This window comes from Nelumbo nucifera, chromosome 7, assembly GCF_055504915.1.
Source record: "Nelumbo nucifera cultivar China Antique chromosome 7, China Antique-T2T, whole genome shotgun sequence".
NCBI lineage: Eukaryota > Viridiplantae > Streptophyta > Magnoliopsida > Proteales > Nelumbonaceae > Nelumbo > Nelumbo nucifera.
This window is the reverse complement of record NC_142655.1, coordinates 52,933,942-52,956,645: the sequence shown is the minus strand read 5'-3', so window position 1 is coordinate 52,956,645 and position 22,704 is coordinate 52,933,942. Positions and strand designations below refer to the sequence as shown.

General features: G+C 40.4%; 1 protein-coding gene across 3 annotated transcripts in view; it reads left to right on the top strand.

Moving 5' to 3' along the window:
* ALG3 (asparagine-linked glycosylation 3) overlaps nt 1-22,704 on the top strand; it is a 72,534-nt gene that overhangs the window by 31,327 nt on the left and 18,503 nt on the right. For all 3 annotated transcript variants that reach the window (XM_088891236.1, XM_010277872.3, XM_088891235.1), the window contains one exon: nt 22,510-22,667. In XM_088891236.1, coding sequence (XP_088747362.1) covers nt 22,510-22,667 — 158 coding nt within the window. The remainder of the gene's footprint in view (nt 1-22,509; nt 22,668-22,704) is intronic.

Below are 22,704 nucleotides of genomic sequence, written 5' to 3'. Positions count from 1 at the left end.
ACCGAAGTCAAATCCTGAAATTCACAGACATAAGGAGAAAAATTAGCTATACAGTTAAGATCTTGGGTAATTTTATTTATGGAGAGTAGGTTGCAGTCTAGATTAGGAACATATAGAACAAATTTGAGTATTATGTCCCTGGATACCACAACCGAACCAGTTCCTTCAACTTTTGCCAACGAACCATCTGCAATTCTAACTGTGAGAGTTTCATTACAAGGAGAATATGTGTGGAAAACTCGCCTATCTCCTGTCATGTGATCGGAAGCACCAGAGTCTACAATCCAAGGTTTATAGTGCTCTTGTTTTACAGTCAAAGCCTTAAGAAAGTTACCTTTTTGAGCTATGGAACCTGACCCAACAACTGGTGGATTTTGCTGTGATTGCAGCAGCCTTCTCAGTCCATCAAGTTCCTCTTTGCTAAAATTTGCAAGTTGCTCTGAACTGCCAGCCATGTTGCCTCGAATTTCCTTCTCTGCTGCTGTCTTTGGCTTCCAATCAGCAGGTTTTCCATGGAGTTTCCAGCAGGTTTCTTTGGTATGACTAGGGCGGCGGCAATGTTCACACTATGGCCTTCCCCCTTTGCGTGGCTGCTGCTGGTTTCGGGCAGCCAAGGCTGATGACTCACCACCAGCAGCTGATTTTTCCATCCCCAACATCAAATGGCGTCTACTCTCTTCCCTTCGGACCTCAGAGAATGCTTCACGTAAGCTTGGCAGCGGTTTTGTGCTAAATATCCTTCCTCTTACAGCATCAAGACTTGAATTTAGTCCCAAGAAAAATTTGTAGACCTGCTTATTCTCAATTATCTTCTTGTATTGTTTGAGATCAGCGGTAGTATCCCAGGAATATTTTTCAAAAGCGTCCAGTTGCTGCCAGCTTTGATGGAGTTTGTTGTAATACTCAGTCACAGATAAATCACCTTGTCGGAGATCATGCAAGACGCCCTCAATTGTCACCAGTTCGGGGGTGTTGTCTTTGTGAGAATAAATGTCTTTTGCAGCTTCCCAGATCTCTGCAGCTGTTTCATATAGGAGAAAATTTTCTCCTATGTGTGGCTCCATGGAATTCACTAGCCAAGACATAACTTGGCTGTTATCTCTCTTCCAAATCCGATAACCAGCATCTTTTTCATCTGGTTTGGTGATATTTCCGGTGAGATAATCTTCTTTCTCCTTGCTGTGGACATGAAACATGAAGGATTGAGACCATTGGACGTAGTTTCAGCCATTCAATTTGTAGATGGTGATGGGTGTGGATGAGTAGTTTGTAAAGTCTCTGCCATTGTTGTGGAACATAACAGTTTCGACGTTTGAGGAGGAGGATTTTGGAGTTTCAATTGAAGATTCCTTGGTGTTTGTCATGGATGGTATTTGATGTTGCTGCTGGGAATGAGATAAAGGCTAGGATGGCTGATGAATACTGCTGGAATAAGCAGTGTAGAATGCTGCTGGAAAAGCAGTAGATAGAGAACTGACCTAGGATGGCTGTGGGAAGAACAGGAGGCGTCTATGGTTGCTCTGATACCATGTGAACAATTAGGTTTGAATGACCTGTTTTTTTTTTCTATTCCAGCAGGAACATGTTTTTATATACAATTGGAGTCCTAAACATTAGGACTTGTTCCCTATTTTAGAAGAGAAAATCTTGCGTAATATATTCTAAATAAGGAAACAATTATATAGCTAATTACACCTGATTTGTAGCCTGATTTATAGCTAATTTACAGCAAAGAATCCCAACAGTAGATTTGTCCCCTCCTGATTTAGAGGTGCTCAAACTTAACTTGGTTGCAGCCTTGGAAACCCGGGGCCCTCAGGGGTGGGGGGACTTGTTAGAGACCATGGGGGCAGCATCATTCTAACCTTTCCAGGTCTGGTGGGGACAAGGGAATTCTTCAAGAGCTGAACTTTTGGCCTTGGTTCAGGGTTTGAAGTTGTTGACTAGGCTGTTCAATGAATTTTTCTTTACCCTTAAAAAAAGGAATGTGGAAGTTGAGGGTGACTGTCAAGTGTTTTTTTGCTGGATGACAAGGCAAGGCCAGATTCCTTGGAAATTTAGACCTTTAGTCAGAATGGCTCAAGCTCTAGGTGCTGATTTCGATTCTTCATTCAAATGGGTGCCTAGGAGTGCCAACATGTTGGCTGATTCTCTGGCTAAGGCTGGGGTTGGGAAATCTTTTTTAGATTGGGATGCCCAGGATCGGCTGCTAATTTGTAATATCTATGTCATTTGTTTGTGCTCTATTGTCATTTGAGGGTGGCCTCTATTGGGAGGGCTAGTGCTGCATGCTTTTCTGGCTGTATACTTAGTGTGCAGCTTGGTGTTGAATGAATATTTTGACCCTGTCGCTTATAAAAAAATAGACACTATTCCAGGTCCATCATCATCTTCTGATGCGAAGACATTGGATCCAGATGGGTGTCAAGGTGGTGGCTAGGATTGCCAACATGTTGGCTGATTCTCTGTCTAAGGCTGGGGTTTGGAAATCTTGTTTAGATTGGGGATGCCCAGGATTGGCTGGTAATTTGTAATATCTATGTCATTTGTTTTTTGTCTATTGTTTGTGCTCTGTTGTCATTTGAGGGTGGCCTCTATTGGCAGGGCTAGTGCTGCATGCTTTTCTGGCTGTATACTAACTTGGTGTTGAATGAATATTTTTACCCTGTCGCTTATAAAAAAATAGACACTATTCCAGGTCCATCATCGTCCTCCTCTGATGAGAAGACATTGGATCCAGATGGGTGTCAAGGTGGTGGCAGAAATGAGGTAGGTAGAGAAGCTGGTGAAGTGTTGGTTGAAACTCAGGCTCTGATCGAAGGCGTGGATTTGGGACAGGTTGTTGATGAAAACAAGAAAGGAGAGAACTTGGATATAACAAACAGAGGGAGAGGGTGCGAATGGATTGGAGAAAGGGAAATTGAAGGAAGGAGAAGGGGCGTGGAGAAAGGAGTTAGCAAAGTGGGTTGGTCAAGGGTTTATAAAAGAAAAAGGAAGTATAGAACATGAGTTGTTACAAAAGAGAAAGAAAAGGAGGTTGAAGAAGAAGGTGGAGAGAAGGAAAATGAGGATGGTAGGAAACTCAATTCAACTAAGGAAGGTACAATTATTGATGAAATGCATGAAGTTGAGAGTGCTATTGACTTGGATCTCAGCTGAGGTGGAGGTGAGTAAAATTTTGGGTATATCCTTCCTGGGCAGAGAGGAATTTGCAAGGGAAATTTTTAGGGAGGTGTAATAAGAACATTGCTTGCAAATGAAGGAGAAAAAGGAAAACAAATCTGGAAATTGGTGAGGGGGAGCTCTTTGGCAAATTACGATGAGTTTCAAAAGAAATGGAATACATTTGGGGAAGAGGATGACAATCGGGTTAGTGTAGAGAAGGCAGTTCAGGTCTTTGAGAAAAATGTTGTTTTGGAACTTGAGAGGATTAATGATAAGGTAGGGGGTATGCAAGGGGCTGAGAGGATTCTTAAAGCAGTCAGAAGGTTTAGAAGGTGGATGAATCAGGATTCAGTTCAAGTGTCAAATGTTTTTGCAAGATTGAAGGGGGTTTATTTGGGATGGGCTCAATTAAGAGTATGAAGAAATCAAAGAAACTTGTTTAAGAAAAACAATGAGATCTCTTTCCAAGCTGATGAAACAGTTGGGTAATAGAGCTTTCCTTTTTTTCTTTTTTCTTTTTTTTTTGTTGTCTCGGGGATTTAGGGGTTGAAGTATAGATGGGAAAATAAGTTTGGGTAGGTTGAGCTTAAAAGTGTTGAAAGGGAAAGAGGGTGTGCAGTAAGGTTTTTCTTTGGACTCTTTTTTGTCAAGGTTTGGGTTGTATTTGTCTTCAAATGTTTAGGAACTGCTAGGAAGGATGATTTGGTTGTTTCTTGGGTTCGTTTTTCTCTTCTTTGGTGGGTGGTGGTGATTATTTATCACCTTTTCTGTATTCTTTTTCTTCTGGAATACATTTTCTTCTTTATTTTTCTTAAAAAATGAGAGCTTACCTTTTGAGGTTTAAATGATAATGACACTCCTTTATCTTTTTTGTGGCTGGAGGGTGGGAGCTTAGTTTGGAACCTTTGGATCTTCTAGCTTTCAAGGACCTAGAAATTTGTTTTAAAATGTTCAAGTTGAACCCTTTTCTTTCTTTCTGTTTTTTTTGTTCCAACTTTAACAAAGTAAGAAAAAAGTGAAGGAAAGGATAGAAGAAAGCAAGAGAAGATGATAGGAAGAGAAAGGGAAGAAAAGGAGAAGAAAAGAGGAAGGACAAGAAAGGAGAAATCTGTTCACTTCTCCTTGCTGTCGACCTAGGTTGTATTAACATTCTATTAAGGCTGAAATGACTACAATACCCTTGGGAAAATTACAGCAGATATAAGAGAGAAAGAATAACATGAAAAAGACAATACTGCCCCTGTTAATTACTTCTAACAATTCTGACAATCCCCCTCAAGCTGGAGCATATATATCATAAAGTTCCAGCTTGTTACAAATATAGTCCATTCTTGAGCGACCCACACTTTTAGTAAAAATATCAGCTACTTGGTCTTTAGATTTAACATAGGGTGTAACAACCTCTCCACTTGTCACTTTTTTCTCTAATGAAATGGCAATCAACTTCAATGTGTTTAGTCCTTTCATGAAACACTGGATTAGAGGCAATATGTGTTGCAACTTAGTTGTCACGAAACAATTTAATGGGTTGACAAATTGTGATATTCATCTCCCGAAGAAGATGCTTTAACCAGACTACTCACAGGTAGCATGGGCCATTGCCCTGTATTCAGCTTCAGCGCTATTCTTAGCAACTACGTTCTGCTTCTTGCTCCTCCAAGTAATGAGATTTCCGCACGAGAAAGTACAATAGCCTGTAGTAGACTTCCTGTCCATCGGAGACCCTACCTAATCTGCATCTGAGTACCCTACTAGTGACATATATCCCCCTTTCTTATACAAAATCCCTCGACCAGGACACCCTTTAGATACTTCAGCACCCTCATAACACCATCCCAATGAGCAATTGTTGGATTCTGCATGAATTGACCAAGGACTCCAACACTAATGGAGATGTTAGGCCTAGTGATGGTAAGATAGATCAACTTGCCTACTAGTCTCTGATACCTTGTAGGGTCTTTTAATGGCTCCCCTTGACTATCAGTCATCTTCACATTGGATCCATGGGAATTTCAACTGGCTTGGATCCTAACAACCTAGTTTCATCAAACATATCTAAAACATACTTTCTTTGGGACAGAGAGATTCCCCACTTCGATCGAGCAACCTTAATTCCAAGAAAGTACTTCAAGGTTCCTAGATCTTTAGTTTGAAAGTTGTTGAGCAAGAGCAAGTGAAGAAAGGAGAGGAGAAGAGAGAAGAGAGGTGAGTCGAGTGACTGAAAGCCCTCCAGAACATAGGGGGCGAAAGAATGATTTTATTATTTATACTAGTACAGTCGAACAATATAAACAGAGGAGAAATTACAACAGTACCCTTATGGTACTAAACCTGAATACATAAACAACTGACAACACTCCCCCTCAAGTTGGAGCATAGATATCAATCATGCCCAACTTGTCACAAAGATCATGATGTCTGGAATGGTTTAAACCCTTTGTAAATATGTCTGCAAGCTGGTTCTCAGAAGTGACATAGGGGGTACACACTTCGCCTGTGATAACTTTCTCTCTGATAAAATGCTTGTCAACTTCGATGTGCTTTGTTCTATCATGTAGCACCGGATTGGCAGCAATGCTTATAGCTGCTTTGTTATCACAAAATAGAGTTATAGGTTTGGTCACTGGGAAACCCAACTCCCCCGACAAATTCTTTATCCACATGCCTTCAGCAACCCCGTGGGCCATAGCACGATATTCAGCTTCAGCACTGGATCTAGCTACCACATTTTGCTTTTTACTCCTCCATGTAACAAGGTTCCCTCCTATAAAGGTGCAATAGCCACTGGTAGACTTTCTGTCACTTTGGGATCCGGCCCAATCTGCATCTGTATAAACTTCAACTTTCAAATGTCCGTGCTTTTGAAACAACAAACCAGTACCCGGATACTTCTTTAGATATTGGAGGATTCTCTTTGCTGCTTCAAGATGAGAAGACCTAGGAGCATGCATGAACTGACTGAGGACACCAACAACATATGCAATGTCAGGGCGAGTCATAGAAAGGTATAACAATCTCCCTACAAGTCTCTGGAACTATTTCACATCCTTGAGCGATTCACCACAGTTGTCACCTAATTTATGGTTGGGGTCAATGGGAGAGTCAACTGGCTTCACCCCCATCTTTCCAGTGTCCTGAAGTAAATCTAGGACATATTTCCTTTGAGAAATGAAGATACCCTTCTTTGATCGGGCAACTTCAATTCGAAGGAAGTATCTGGCAGGTCCTAGATTCTTCACTTCAAACTGAGTGGCAAGAAAAAGTTTCAATTTCTGAATTTCATCCTCCCAATCACCAGTAACAATTATGTCATCCACATATACAATTAGAGCAGCAATTTTACCTTCTCCTTTTTTCACAAATAGTGTGTGATCTGATTGACATTGCCTGTATCCTTTCTGCTGAACTGCCACATGGAATCTGCTGAACCAAGCTCTTGGTGATTGTTTCAGCCCGTATAATGACTTCTTCAACTTGCACACTTTCTGTTCATTGCCTTGTGCTAGAAAACCAGGAAGTTGATTCATGTACACTTCCTCTTCAAGGTCACCATTCAAGAATGCATTCTTGATGTCCAGCTGGTGTAAAACCCAATCCAGATTAGCCCCAAGAGAGAAAAGGACTCTAATGTAATTCATTTGGCAACGGGGGCAAAAGTTTCTGCATAATCAACTCCATACACATGAGTAAATCCCTTTGCCACTAAGCGAGCTTTATACCTTTCCACTGTTCCATCAGCCTTATGCTTGACTGTGAACACCCATTTACATCCAACTGGAACCTTTCCCTTAGGAAGATCAACAAGTTCCCATGTGCCATTTTTGTGAAGGGCATTAATTTCTTCCCTCATGGCATTTGTCCATTCAGGAACTGAAAGAGCTTCTGCCACATTCTTAGGGATAGGGACACTGTCAATAGAGGTAAGGAAGGCACAGAATGAGGATGAAATGTTCTCATAGGAGACAAAGTTGGAAATGGGATGTTTAGTGGTGCACAATCTAACACCCTGTGAGCAATAGGACGATCAAGATCATTAGCAGTAGAGGAATCATTTTCAATAGATTCAGGGACATCATTGGGAGCCAAAATACCTAAGTGAGTATGATCCTCCTCCGAGGAGTCTGGTGGCACTGGAGGTACAACTTCCGGATTCTCTACAGCTCTTGAATTTGGTTGGCCTTTGCGACGACGAGAAAAAACACAAAAAGGTGGAGGGTCAGGGAGAGGGAAGTTGAACCAGTTTCCCACAGACGGCGCCATCATGCCTACACTCTCCCTGAGGAGAAACAGGATAGAAAGGCTCATCTTCAAAGAAAGAAACATCCATGGAGACATAGAATTTACGAGAAACAGGATCAAAACAACGGTATCCCTTTTGAGTGGAGTAACCAAGAAATATGCAAGGGATAGCACGAGAATCCAATTTCCCACGGGTGGGAGACAGATTTTGGACAAAACACCGGCAACCAAAGACACGAGGAGGAATAGAAAGAAGGGGAGCCTTAGGAAAGAGAAGTTGATGTGGGGCTTTGTACTCTAACCGACGAGAGGGCATACGATTTATAAGGTAAGTGGAACAAAGAACAGCTTCAAGCCAAAACCGTTTGGGAACATTCATATGAAGTAGTAAACCTCGAGCCACTTCAAGGAGATGTCGGTTCTTCCGTTTGGCCACACCATTTTGTTGTGGTGTGCGGGCACAAGAGCTACGGTGAAGGGAACCATGCGAAGCAAAAAATTCCGTGAGGTCACTATGAAAAAATTCTTTTGCATTGTCTGATTGGAAAATTTGGATTTCAGTTTGAAATTGAGTGAAGACCATCCGCTGGAAATCTTGAATGATTTTTGGTACTTCTTCCCTGGTTCGCATCGGGTATACCCAAGTATATCTAGAATAATCATCAATGAGGGTAATGAAATACTTGTAGCCACTCTCAGATGGTAAAGTAACAGGGCCCCACACATCAGAATGAACAATGTGAAACGGAGATTCAGATTTACTATTTCTTTGAAGAAATTGAGTTCTACAATGCTTACTCAACTGACACGTTTGACAAGAAAAATCAGAAATAGACATTGACTTAAACAGTTCTAGGAATACAACTTTCAAAGACTCAAAAGACAAATGACCAAGACGACAATGCCATAAATAGACTTTTTTCTTATAGGACTAACTCATAGACTGACTCATAGACTCTGTAACATGAAGACAAGCCTTATTCTCCAGCATGTAAAGTCCATCAGCCATACGACCCCTACCAATCGTCCTCTCCGAGGCCAGATCCTGAATCACACAATGAGAAGGGAAAAAAGTCACTGAGCAATTCAAGGAATTAGTAACACTACTAACAGAGAACAAATTAATGGGAAAATTTGGAACATGAAGAACATCAGAAAGGGTAAGGCCAAGAGGAAGAGAGAGAGTTCCTTGACCAGCTATGGAAGAGTATGATCCATCGACTAGTCTCATCTTGTCTCTTCAAGAAAGAGGGTGATAAGTTTGAAAGTAAGAAGACGTACCAGTCATGTTTTGATGCTCCAGAATCAATGATCCATGGAGAGTCGGGGGTGTGAGAAGCAACATGGAAAGCAGTGGCAGGGTTACCTGACGTAGATGCAAATGAGGTTGAGGGAGGAGTATCCATTTGACGAATTGCTCTACCATAGAGCTCTAAATGGTCACGGAAGGAATTCATAATGTCCTCCCTCGGGTCAGGTCCAGTGAGATGTGTCTGAGTCACAGTAGAAATGGGGGGCTGATTTTCCCGAGTAGCCATGTTGGCCATGTGATGTTTCTTTGTACTTTGCTGTCCGTACTTCTTATTCACCTCTGAACCTTGCTTCTTTGTCAGATCTTGAGCCCATTTTGGCCATGAGTGCACCACAATTTTTCTTTATCTTTTGTTTTTTTCTGGAGATCTCCTTTTCGGGAAGAAGATCCCACACCAGTAGATACACCTCCTTTTGCAACTAACACAACAGCATCCCCACCAGGGCTGTTCATCAAATTTCTCCTGCTTTCTTCAGATTGTACAAGAGCATAGACTTCCTGAACAAAAGGGAGATCCTTGGAGCTGAGAATCTGAACCCTGATAGATTCATACATAGGATTCAGACCATGTAAGAATGCAAACACCTTTTGCTGGGAGACAAGCTGTTTGTACTTCTTAGCATCCTCATCACACTTCCAATCCACACTCTGGTAGTGATCCAACTCCTTCCAGACAGATGTTAAGTCAGAGTAATAGACTGATAAACACCTCTCCCCCTGTCTACAAGTAGAAGATGCTGCCTGCAGTTGATAAATTTTGGCATAGTGTCGCAATTCTGAATTTGTAGACTTTGCTTGTTCCCAGATTTCATTCGCTGTTTCAGCCCACATGAAGTTCTTCCTGATTTGAGGGTGCATGGGAACCAAGAGCCAGGACATAACAATACTGTTCTCCTGATTCCATCTATCATATTCAGCACTCCCGGAGGATGGTTCTTTTATCCTCCCATTAATATAGCCCATCTTCCCCCTTGTAGTGATGTATAATTTGATCCCTCTTGACCACTCCAGGTAATTTAAACCATCAAGAGGGACAACAGCCATGGGAAAGGATAGGTCACCCCTACCCATTCCATTCAGCATTGAGGAACTCCAGATGTGGCTGAATCTTCACTGCCCATGATATCTGAATAAAGAGTTGAAACAACAACCAAAAAGGTACAGCCGTACAAGACTAATTCAGAGATAGGTCCTTCTGACCACCGGTTTCACTGAGAACAAAAGAAAGAGCACTGCTGTTGCAGTACAAGAACAGGTCCTTCTGACCTACAGTTTCACTGAGAACAAATAACAAACTGAACACTGCTGTTGCAGTACAAGAACAGGTCCTTTTGACCTACAGTTTCACTGAGAACAAACAACAAACTGAACACTGCTGTTGCAGTACAAGAACAGGTCTGAATGACGGGCTGATAGCTAACCAGTCAAGGAGATCAATAGGGTAGCCGAACAGTCAATTAATAAGATTAATGTTGAGCAGACAATTAGTCGGCTAAAACAGACCATCAACAGTTCACAATACCAACAACAAAAAAGTTTGAATACAGTTACTGTGTTAAGTAATACAGTCGCTTAACAGTAGGGCAGCCGAACAGTTCATCAGTCGAATAGACAACATTAGGGTAGCCGAACAGTCATCAAACAGTTCAGCAAACAATAGGCATCCGAACAGACAAGGATGATAGTCCACAAACAGTAGGCATCAAACAGTTCATCAGTTCATCAGTCGAACAGACAACAGTAGGGTAGCTGAACAGTCATCAAACAGTTCAGAAAACAATAGGCATCCGAACAGACAAGGATGATAGTACTTCTTTTAGTTTCAGATGATAGTCTCCCTTATGGTAAACCAGAACTTCTTGACTGTAAACCAGAGCTCCTTCTACGAATCCTCAAACAATAGGCAGCCGAACAGAAGATGAGCAATTTCTGAAGACAGAACACCCTCTATGAACTGCAAACAATAGTCTCTCTACAGTCGAGCAGACAGGAGGAGCAATTTCTGGGCTGGAAGACGAAAAGACTCTGTAACTTCTGGGTCGAACTGACTTCACCAGATCAGGAGTTCGATTGGAGACAGCACTGGATGCAACAATAGTTAGCTTGACACCACCCTTCAGGCATGGACGACTTGCTTTGATATCATGTTGAGCAAGAGCAAGTGAAGAGAGGTTAGGAGAAGAGAGAAGAGAGGTGAGTCGAGTGACTGAAAGCCCTCCAGAACATAGGGGGCAGAAGAATGATTTTATTGTTTATACTAGTACAGTCGAACAATATAAACAAAGGAGAAATTACAACAGTACCCTTATGGTACTAAACCTGAATACATAAACAACTGACAACAAAAGTGTTGCTGTAGGAACTGTTTCAACTCAGCAATTCCATGTGTATCATTGCTAGAGAGAACAATATCATCAACATACATTGCTAGAATGATCTTCCCAGATGATGAGGTTCTACTAAACACAGAGTGATCAATACTGCATTGTTTCAAGCCAAAATCTTGCACCACACTACTAAAACAACCGAACCATGCCTGCGGTGATTGCTTTAGCCCATAGATAGCCTTCTTCAATCGACACACCTTTCCTGACTCCCCCTAAGCAACATACCCAGGAGGTTGCTCCATATATACCTCCTCTTGAAGATCACCATGGAGGAATGCATTTTTAACATCAAGTTGAAATAAGGGCTAACCAAAGTGGGCAGCTAAAGAAATGGGCACTCGTACAGGACCTATTTTAACCACAGGAGAGAAGGTTTCTGAATAGTCCACACCATAGGTCCGAGTATCAGTATACTCCTTTGCAACAAGTTGAGCTTTGAATCGCTCAATACTACCATCTTGATGGTGTTTAACTGTATACACCCATCGACAACCAACGACCTGCTTCCCAGGTGGTAAGGAAGTGAGATCCCAAGTATTATTGGACTGAAGAACATGAAATTCTTCATCCATCGCCTTCTTCCAGTTAGGAGATGAGAGGGCTTCCTATAGAGAACATGGTAGAGAAACAGAGGATAGAAGGGAAATGAAACGTTGATGTGAAGGAGACAAGTGAGCAAAGGAGACATACCGAGAAAGGGGGTCATCTGTGCAAGTACACTTACCTTTACGAAGGGCAATAGGAAGATCAAGATCTGAGGATTGTGGATCTATTGACGACAGACTCTGGTGGCATGTTAGAAGTTGGAGCTGGATCAACTACTAGCGACAATTCTGGTTGTCTATCACGTCTCGAGTAAACTCTGTGATAGATGGTCGAATTGGCTCCTCCATAGTAACCAAAGGAATAAAGACATTAACATATTTAGAGGGAAGAGGAATAGAAGGAGAAGGTTCGCGTCCAGAAAAAGTGGGTAAACTCTCAAAGAAGGTAACATCCGGAGCAACAAAGGCTTTCCGTAAAACATGATCATAGCATTTGCAACCTTTTTGAGTATGAGAGTAACCAAGAAAAACACATCTAATAGCTCTGGAGTCAAGTTTATCATGGTCTGGACCCAATTTGTGAACAAAACACACACAACCAAACACACGAGGAGGAAGAGAGAAAGGCGAGATGGAAGGAAACAAGATAGAGAAAGGTGACTCGCCATCTAGGACTGAAGAAGGCATACGGTTTATGAGAAAACAAGAGGTGAGAAATGCATCACTCCAATAAATTTTAGGAATTGACATTTGAATCTACAAGGCTCGAGTAGTTTCAATCACATGACGATTTTTTTCTCTCAGCCACACCATTTTGCTAAGGAGTGTGTGAACATGCGGACTGATGTATAATACCGCGAGAGTCAAAATAAGATTGAAAATTATTATGAAAGTATTCCTTGGAATTATCTGAACAAAACACTTTAATGCATGCACCAAACTGATTCCTTATTTCAGCATGAAAAGGTAGAAAAATAGAGAACAATTCTAAATGATCCTTCATTATGTAAATCCATGTTATTCTTGAATAGTCATCAATAAATGTTACAAAATATCTGATCCACTATAAGATGACACACGACTAGGACCCCAAACATCTGAGTGGACTAAAGCAAAAGGACTCAAGACTCTCTTATCATCCCTAGGAACAAAAGACACTCTATGATGTTTACTCAACTGACATGACTCACAGTCTAGCTGAGTTACAGACTCCAAGGTTGGGACTTGCTTTTTCAAAACACGCAGAGAAGGATGACCAAGACGACAATGCCACTGATATGGTGTAAGAGAGGAATGAAGAGCCTTCTGAGGACCATGGTCATCCTAGTAGTACAGACCTTCAATTTCACGACCGCCACTAGTTGCCTTCCCCGTCTTGAGATTCTGAAAGACACAATATGATGGTTAAAATGTTACTGAACAATGACCGGTTTGAGTAAGCTTACTTATAGACAAGAGACTAAAGGGAAACTTAGGAACATAAAAAACCGAGCGTAAACTAAGGTCAGAACCAAGAGACACATTACCAGTACCAGTAATAGTAGAAGAAGAGCCATCAATTGAGGTAATGGTTTGAGAGGTAGAAGGTGGTGACAAGGATACAAACATATCTGAGGAGCCAGTCATGTGGCCTAAAGCTCCAAAATCAATTACCCAAGTGAAGGTGAAGAACTAGAAGCAAGACAAGCAGTACCTGACTTCACAAGTGTTGCAGTGGCAGAACTAGAAGAGGCAGACTGGCGAAGCTTTTCATACTCCTCACGTGAGGTAGAAATTATGTCTTTATCCTTACCAACATCGGAAGTATGAGCATCTTGTGTCACACTAAGACTCCCAAAATCACCTTCCATCATTGCTTAGTTAGCCCAGGAGGATGGAGGGCTATGAAGATCATAACAAAAGTTGATTGTGTGACCTTCTCGTCCACAATGTGAGCACTCATGAGCTGAACCACGACCACTAACACTACGACGATCACCACCTCTTGCACAACCAAACTCTCTACCACCTCCTCGTGCACCTCTGGGCCCATGGCCAAAACCCCTCACATTTCCTCCATCTCTAACACGCATATGTCTACCAGGAAAGCCTCATTTGGAAACCACCATGGCTGTTCTCTCTGAAGGTGGGGGATGATCACTATGTGGATTTGAGGCGCTCCTTATGCGAGAGAAAACCTCAGACAAGGATGGAAGATCACTACTCCCTAAGATTTGGGCTTGCACTGGTTTAAATTCAGACCTCAACCCAGATAAAAATCTTGCTACATCTAGATGTTCTCGTTGTTCTTGTTGAGTCTTCAAATCAGTGGATAGGGGTTGATAAACATTGAGCTCATTTCTTAAGTTTTTTAGAGAAGCATAGTATTCTTCAACACTTTTATCCCCTTGTTGAAGAGAAAAATAGTCTTAGTACAACTGGTAATTTCTTGTGACATTGTTTTGTCAGAGTACAATTGCTTGGCATGGTCCCAAATCTCTTTGGCCGTGTCTAGAAACATAAGGTTTACAGTAATGTGATTCTCCATAATATTCCAAAGTGATGTTATAATTTGGGCATTCTCTTGTACCCATTCATTGTACTCTTTTGATTCACTTTTCAATGAACCCTCCTTGATGTACTTCAACTTGCCTCTTGCAATGAGAGATACCTCAACCGACTTGGCCCATGGGATATATTTAGTACCATTGAGTTTCACCGTAGTTAATTGAGAAGTCATGAAATCTGATTGTACAACTACTGTAGGTTTAGTGCTACCATGTGATGAAGCCACGAGTGAGAGGAGACCACTGATTTTTCACCTTGGCAAATTGTCAAACTGCTAGTATGCAACTACTGTAGCACCTTTTTCTTTAGGAAAATCACCAAGAATCAACAACCCTCTACTTTAGAAACACTTGGGAAAGATTGCATACTCACCACAACACAAACCACTACAAAATCACCACACATTGAGGAGTGCCTACCTCACAACTCGAAACATCACAAAGCTGCCCTTTTCGAACTGCTGAATAGAGGGCTTTTAGAAAAACACCACCAACTCACACAAAACTGCAACTTGGAACGTGAACAGTGCCGCGAACAGTACAGTCAACCTCAAGGCTCTGATACCATGTTCCAACTTTAATATGGTAAGAAAAAAGTGAAGGAGAGGATAGAAGAAAGAAAGAGAAGATGATAGGAAGAGAAAGGGAAGGGAAAGAGAAGAAAAGAGGGAAGACAAGAAAGGAGAAATCTGTTCACTTCTCCTTACTGTCGACCCAGGTTGTATAACATTCTATTAAGGCTGAAATGAGAAGAAAAGAGGGAAGACAAGAAAGGAGAAATCTGTTCACTTCTCCTTACTATCGACCCAGGTTGTATTAACATTCTATTAAGGTTGAAATGACTACAATACCCTTAGGAAAATTACATTAGATATAAGAGAGAAAGAATAACATGAAAAAGACAATACTGCCCCTGTAACTACTACTAACAATTCTGATATTTTTTTAACTAATTTATTTGAAGCCAATTCCTGCTATATACTTGTAAGGTTGATCTATCTTGGTTCCATGAATTTAATATGTTCACAAATATATTTATTGGGTATATAATAGGGAAATCTAAACTCCACTAGTGTGAACTTATCTTACATCGTCATTCCCAAGCCTGGATAAAGGAGGAGGGTTGTGTCAGGTTGGCAGCCGACACTAGAACTTTTGCCAAACTCTCATGGTTATGGATCCTGATTTGTCTTTTCATGCTCATGATAGGGCATATGTGGCATTGAATAGAATGGGATGGCTAAATAGGATTCATGTAGCTGGCACATATAGTTGGCCTAGATGATGATTAATCTAGTAGGGGTAACCTATTGGTCAAAATTATATGCTGTAGAATATAACTTGAATTTTGATCGGAATTTTGCTTCACTATTCTCTGATGTGGTAGTGGAAGGTTCTTTGAAGAATGTTACACATTAACAAGATTGGGTTTATTTCACATTGATGGTTTAAACCTGGCATCTATTAATATTGCATCTTTTGAATTTCCTTATCCTGTGAAATTGCATTATGGGTGTTTGAAAAACATTCTATCATTAATGGAAGATGGTGATTCCACATAATAATACTGGAGCTGTTTGTATACAATCGGATTTCATGAGCCATTTGGGTAAATATCCAATAAGAAAAACAGAATAAAGAGGATATCCTAGATTGTTGGGACATCATAAAAGAGGATATCCTAAGGGTGTTCAGTGAATTCTTTAGTAGAGGGGTAATAAATCTAGGCTTGAACTCTACATTCGTTGCTTTGATCCCAAAAAAAGGTGGGGCAACTCATCCTAAGAAATTTAGGCTTATCAACTTGGTGAATAGCTTGTATAAAATCATTGCAAAGGTGCTGTGTCGGAGAACTAAATCAGTGCTTCCTACCATTGTCTCCCCAAATCAAGGAACTTTTATCATGAATAGGCAGATCATTGATCAAATCCCTATTGCCAATGAGAGTGTGGAGGAGATGAAAAGGAAGGGAAAGAAGGGGATGATTTGTAAACTTGACTTGGAGAAAGCATATGATTTGGTGGACTGGGACTTTCTATTGGAAGTAATGAGGAACTATGGGTTTAGAGATAAATGGTGCAAGTGGGTTAATGGCTGTGTAAGGACCTAACACCATTCAATTTTGGTTAGTGGTACAATTGTGGACCACTTTCCTTCTATCAAAGGAATTAGACAAGGGGACCCCCTATCAGCTTTTTTATTCACCTCAGTAGCTGATGTGGTAGGCATTCTAATCCATAGAACAGATTTGAGTGTTCTGGTGAGAGGGTGGAGAGTTTGTAGGGAAAGAGTGCTTATTTTACCCACAGTTGTTTGAAACCAAGGAGGTCCAGACCTGTTTAGTAAACAAAAGAAAACAGAGATGAAGAGAAGAGAAGAGAAGAAGAGAGGAGGAAGAGAGAATAGAAGAGAAAGAGGGTTTGGTCAGGCTTGTTCTGCCACCCCAAGTGATATTTAAAATAGGTCTATAACAATAAGTGGTACAATGATAGGAATGCCCCTGTTACAAGAAACAATAGAAAAAGAATTCTAACAACACTATAAACAAAGGAAAAACATATGAACAAGTGGGGACCACAAGCTGGTCAACCATTTTCTCTACACTCCCCCTCAAGTTGGGAAAATATATTTATCATTCCCAACTTGCTTAAATCTGACTCAAGCTTGATTTTGTTGACTGCCTTGGTGAAGACATCGGCAAGCTGCATATTAGTGGCAACATAAGGAAGTCACACTTCTTGATAGGCAACTTTCTCTCGGATGAAATGTTTGTCAACTTCCATGTGTTTGGTTTTGTCATGCTGTATTGGGTTGTGAGCAATGTTAATGGCCGCCTGGTTATCACAATATAATATCAAGGGTCTTTCAAACTCAATTCCCAATTCTGTAAGGAGAGACTTCAGCCATAATATTTTAGTAACACCATTAACCATAGACCTATATTCAACTTCAGCACTGGACCGAGCAACAACATTTTGTTTCTTGCTCCTCTATGAAACTAAATTTCCTCCAACAAAGGCACAATACCCTGAAGTATATCTCCTATCATCAATACAACCTGCCCAATCTGCATCAATGTATACTTCGATCTTCATATGGTCATTATTTTTAAAAAGTATACCTCGGCCTGGACACCTCTTCAAGTCGGCTAAAATCCTCTTGACGGCAAGGAGGTGTGAGGTCTTTGGGGAGTGCATGTACTAACAACACTGACAGCATAAGAAATGTCAGGGCAAGTCAGACATAGGTAGAGAAGTCTTCCTACAAGCCATTAATACATACCTTTATCTTCCAGAGGCTCATCATCCTCTGCATTAATCTTTTGATTTTTCTCAATGGGAGTATCAGCAGGCTTAGCTCCCAATTTTCCTGTCTCTTCCAAGAGATCAAGAACATACTTCCTCTGGGAAACAAAAATGCTATGCTTGGGCCTTGCCACTTCAATCCTAAGGAAATACCTCAACTCACACAGGTCCTTTACTTCAAATTCTTCATTAAGCAGTTGCCTAAGGGAATTAATCTCATCAATATCACTTCCTGTCACAACAATGTTTTCCACATACACAACTAGGAGAGTCAAAGTAAATACTTTCTTCTTAATGAACAGAGTGTGGTCAGATTTGGCTTGAACATAGCCAACTCTTTCCAAAGCAAGTCTGAATCTATCAAACCATGTCCTTGGAGATTGTTTTAGACCATACACAACTTTCTTCAACTTACAAACTTTCTTACCAATCTTTGCATCATAAAAACCAGGAGGTAAATCCATATACACCTCTTGCAAGTCATCATTTAAAAATGCATTCTTAACATCCATTTGAAACAGAGGCAAAGAGAAATTAACAGCAAGAGACAGTAAAACTCTGATGGTATTCATTTTTGCAACTGGTGCAAAGGTCTCCAAGTAATCAATACCATAAATTTGAGTGTATCCCTTAGCCACCACCCACCAGTCTAGCTTTATATCTTTCAACTATACCATCAGCATTATACTTCACTGTGAATACCTACACCCAATAGGCTTCTTCTCTCTTGGTTGATCAACCAGTTCCCAAGTACCATTTTTTACAAGGGCATCCATCTCAACCTTCATTGCTTCTTTCCACTCAGGGACAACAAGGGCCTCTTGAACTTGTCTAGGAATAGGAATGGCAGCAATGGAGACCAAAAAGGACTTATATGATGACGAAATGCGATCATAACAAAGGAAATGAGAGATACAATGGGCAGAGGATGAGGTACATCGATGCTTCCCCTTACGTACTGCAATCGGGAGGTCAAGGTCATCTAAGGATGGCTGAGGCACAGTAGTGGAAGAGGGTATGCCATCAGTAGTAAGAGTGGGTAAGGAGGAGGCAATACCTGAATCTGGTTCCGCGGAAAAGATAGGAACTAGCTTGGACTGATCATTACTAGAACCAACTTGCCGCCACCATCTTTTGTGGAACACCCTCAATTCTTTAAACTTTTGACAATTCCCCTCATTACACTCCCCTCCCGTTGCAGGAATTGGCAAAGGAACATCTTGAGCAAACACACCCTACTCACCACTCTCCCCTTGAGGTGAAACCCTAGGGTAATAGGGGACATCTTCAAAGAAGGTGACATCCATAGATACAAATCTAGTTCTTGAGATAGGGTTATAACAACAATACCCCTTTTGATTTTGTGCATACTCTAGGAAGATACATTTGGCAGCCTTAGGATCAAATTTTGAATGGGCAGGCCCAAGGATTTGGACAAAACAAGTGCAACCAAGGGTTTTGGGAAGAACAGAAAATTGCTCTTTATTAGGATACAACAAGTTAAAAGAAGCTTTCATGTACAAGACTCGTGAAGGAATCCTGTTAATGAGATAAACAATAGTAAGAATGGCATCCCTCCGGAAATGAATAGGAACATTAGTATTCATCATGATGCTTCTTGCAACTTCAAGGATGTGCCTATTTTTCCTCTCAGCCACACCATTCTACTGAGGTGTATGAGGACAAGTGCTCTGATGAATCACTCCATGTTCAAGGAGATAAGAAGATAAGGGTTTTGCAAATCTTTGGCATTATCAGATTTGAGATTTTTTATTTTAACCCCAAAATGAGTCGGGATCATTTGATGAAAAATGTGGGTCAAAGTGGGAACCTCATCCCGAGAGCGTATGAGGTAAATCCATGAAAATCGAGAGTGGTCATCAACAAACAATAGAAAGTATTTGTACCCACCCATAGCAGGAATATGATAGGGCCCCAAACATTAGTATGCACAATTTCAAAAAGAAAAGAACTTCTTTTATTACTTTGTGAGTAAGTTGATCTGCAATGCTTTGCCAACTCACAACTCTCATACTTCAAAAAAAATGCCAAAAATTTTTAAAAAATGCAAAAAATTCAAAAAATATTAAACATAATGTTAATAAAAAATATAAACATAAATTTTAAAATAAATGTTTTTAAAAACCAATTATCTAAAATTAAAATACATAAACATAACATGTAAAGCGTCTTCAAATGAAAATTTAAAAATAAAAGCAAACATATAAAGCATTTTCAAGCATGTAAAACCCACAATCTCTTTTTTTCCTTAATTGCATTGCTTCAAGTAGCTAATGTGATGTAAAACATTCATTCTATGAGTTGCCTTTGTACCACGCCCCTCGAGGCAAGCTCGAACTAGTCCATTTTAGGGTTTGAAATTCTTATTTCTCACATGAAAGATAATGATTTTATAACTTCAATTGCCTTTTAAGAAGATATTTTATTGGAATGAATGAATGAACAACGTTAGACTCAACAAAAGGCAAAAAGCGCAAAATTTTAAAAAGGCGTACGCTTGGTTTGAGGCACAAGGCGCATCTGGGCGCATGATTTTGAAAGGGGTGCGCCTAGGACCTAGGCGAGGCACATACCCCAAAATGCGGCTCGCTTGTGCGCTTAAATCATTGGGGAAACTGGTCTTGCCAAGGGTTGGGGCACTATGCTGGGAAATAGTCTTGGGAAGAATTAACATTTGCGACCAACTTCAAGGGAAGAAGCCTTTTTGGTGCTTGTCTACTAACTGGTGTACTCTTTGTAAAGCCAGTGGTGAGTCTTTTTTCCATTTATTAATCTCATGGCCCTTTGTTACTTATATTTGGGTTTGGTTTCTCTCTTTGTTTTGTTGCAGCTGGACTCCCCCACTAAGTCTACAAGGCCTCTTTGACTTCTTCTGCTGGTAGCTGGACCATAGTTTTCAAGGTGCCAAGGCGAGGCTAGGCGATAGGGGGGCGCCTTGTCCCCTAGTCACCTAGGTGACGCCTAGGCAATGGATTTTTTTTCAAGTAAAACCATATATACTAGGGTAGTTCCCTAGGTTTCATAACCATCTTTCCTTAATAATTATTCATAATTTTCATAAGAGAAGTGTAAATTTCATGTTTAAGTCTAGAAAATCAACATTTTATGAGAAGAAAAAGAACAAAGGAAAGAAAATTCATAAAATATAGGGTCTGAACCCCCCTACTTTTGTTATAGGAAAGAAGAAAAGAAAAGGTGGAAGAAGAAAATGTGTTGATTAGACAAAATTTTAAGTTCTTCCTTTGCTTATTGGTTCAGGTTTTGAAATTTTTGAGGGTTCAGTCAAGGATCAAAATTTTGATATGATACACCCCATATCGGGTGTATTGTATTGTATCTTTGGGGTCCCAATACCTCTTTACAGGTGTTTTTGGGGACCCGTTTTTTTAAATAATATATATATATATATTTAAAAATGAAATTGAAAACCAAAGAAATAAAAAAAATAAAATAGGGGGAGTATCATTATAAGTACTGATACACCTCTGCCAATACACAGAGGTGTATCGATACTTTGAACCATGGGTTCAATACAGCAGTTAGCAATGTTTGCGTTGATTAAACCCTAACAAAATAAGAAATAATAAAAAGAAATTAGTATATAAACACATAATATGAATGTTCTAGTTTAATAATGGCTATTTTATAATTATAATGTCAAAAAATAAAAAATATAAAAGTATTTTATAACCCACTTCACAAAACTGCTTGGCGACTGGGCGAGGCGAGCCTCCAAGGGCGCCTTGTCGCCTAGGCGCCCACCTAGGCGTCGCCTTGACAACTTGAGCTGGACAAAGAGGAGGGGTAGAATATTATGGAGATGTACTAGAGTGGCAGTTTGCTGGACAACTTGGGAGGAAAGGAACCAAAGAATATTTGCTGAAAAGGAGAGAAATAGAGAAGCAGTCATAGAAGTGATCACTTCCAGGGTTGTTCACTGGGTAAAAACAGTGGAGTTATTTAATGACATTCACATTGGGACTCTATTGAATAATTGGCAGGAAATGGTAACCTCAGCTCTGGGCATAAGAATTGTGCAGCCTTTATAGTCTCCACCTTGTGCAGGTTTTATCAAGCTAAACTTTGATGGTAACAGTGAGGGTGAACCTGGACCTTCAGGGATTGGTGGAGTTTTTAGGTCAGAGGGAGGTTCAGTCATAGTTATGTTTTCTGGTCCAATTAGTGATGCTCACTGAGAGTAATTTTGGCTTTGATGGAGGGTATGAAAAGGGCTAAGGAACTACATTTAACAGGTTGATCATTGAAGGAGACTCTAAAGTTGTAATCCGAAGGCTGGGGAAGGAAGATGATAGTATGTGGACTTACATCAATGAACAAAGACTTTTCAAGATGCTGACTCATGGTATGGAGGTGAGATTGCAGTGGGTAAAAAGATGTGCTAATTCCTTGCAGATGCTCTTGCTAAACAAGGGGTGGGTAGAAATCATTTGCTTGGGGCTACGTTGTAATCTTGTATTTCTTTATCTCTCCCCTCCTTTGTACTTGATTCCTATTCATTAATGGAATTTTCCTGTTATTGATAAAAAATAATCTACTTTGGTACTTAACATGGGGGGAATAACCCTGGTTGAAATGGTGTTGTTATCAAGGATCCACTCTTCATAGAGTGTACAGCACAACAAGGACTGTGATTGTACATAAAAAAGTGATCATACTGCTAGTATATTTTGTTGTATTTTAACTTCCATATTAATAAATTATTTCGGTTACTGATGAAAAGACTCCTTTGTATATGTCGCTTTCTTGTATATATGTAAACAAGTTCCGTTATCCTTTACATGGATAAATCTCTTTTATAGATCCATAGGAGTAAGCAAACTTGTATGTTGTTGCACATCACTTTGTTGTTTTGTACATTATATATTCCCTTTTAACATATACTTTTTTGATTATGCCTATGAGTGTGGCAGCCTGTTCTCAACGTCACTCTTGTATTTGATTGTTCGGGAACTGTGAACTGTCTTGCAGCTTCCGTGCTGGGCTTTTTCCTTGCTCTGTTTGTCTAAAAGAGTCCACTCCATTTTTGTGCTCCGGCTCTTCAATGATTGTTTTGCCATGACCTTCCTTCATGCTTCATTGGCATTAATTCTTTACGAGAGATGGCATTTGGGGTTGATGGTATTCAGGTTGAAATTGAATCTTTGCCATATATTCAAGTTGTGT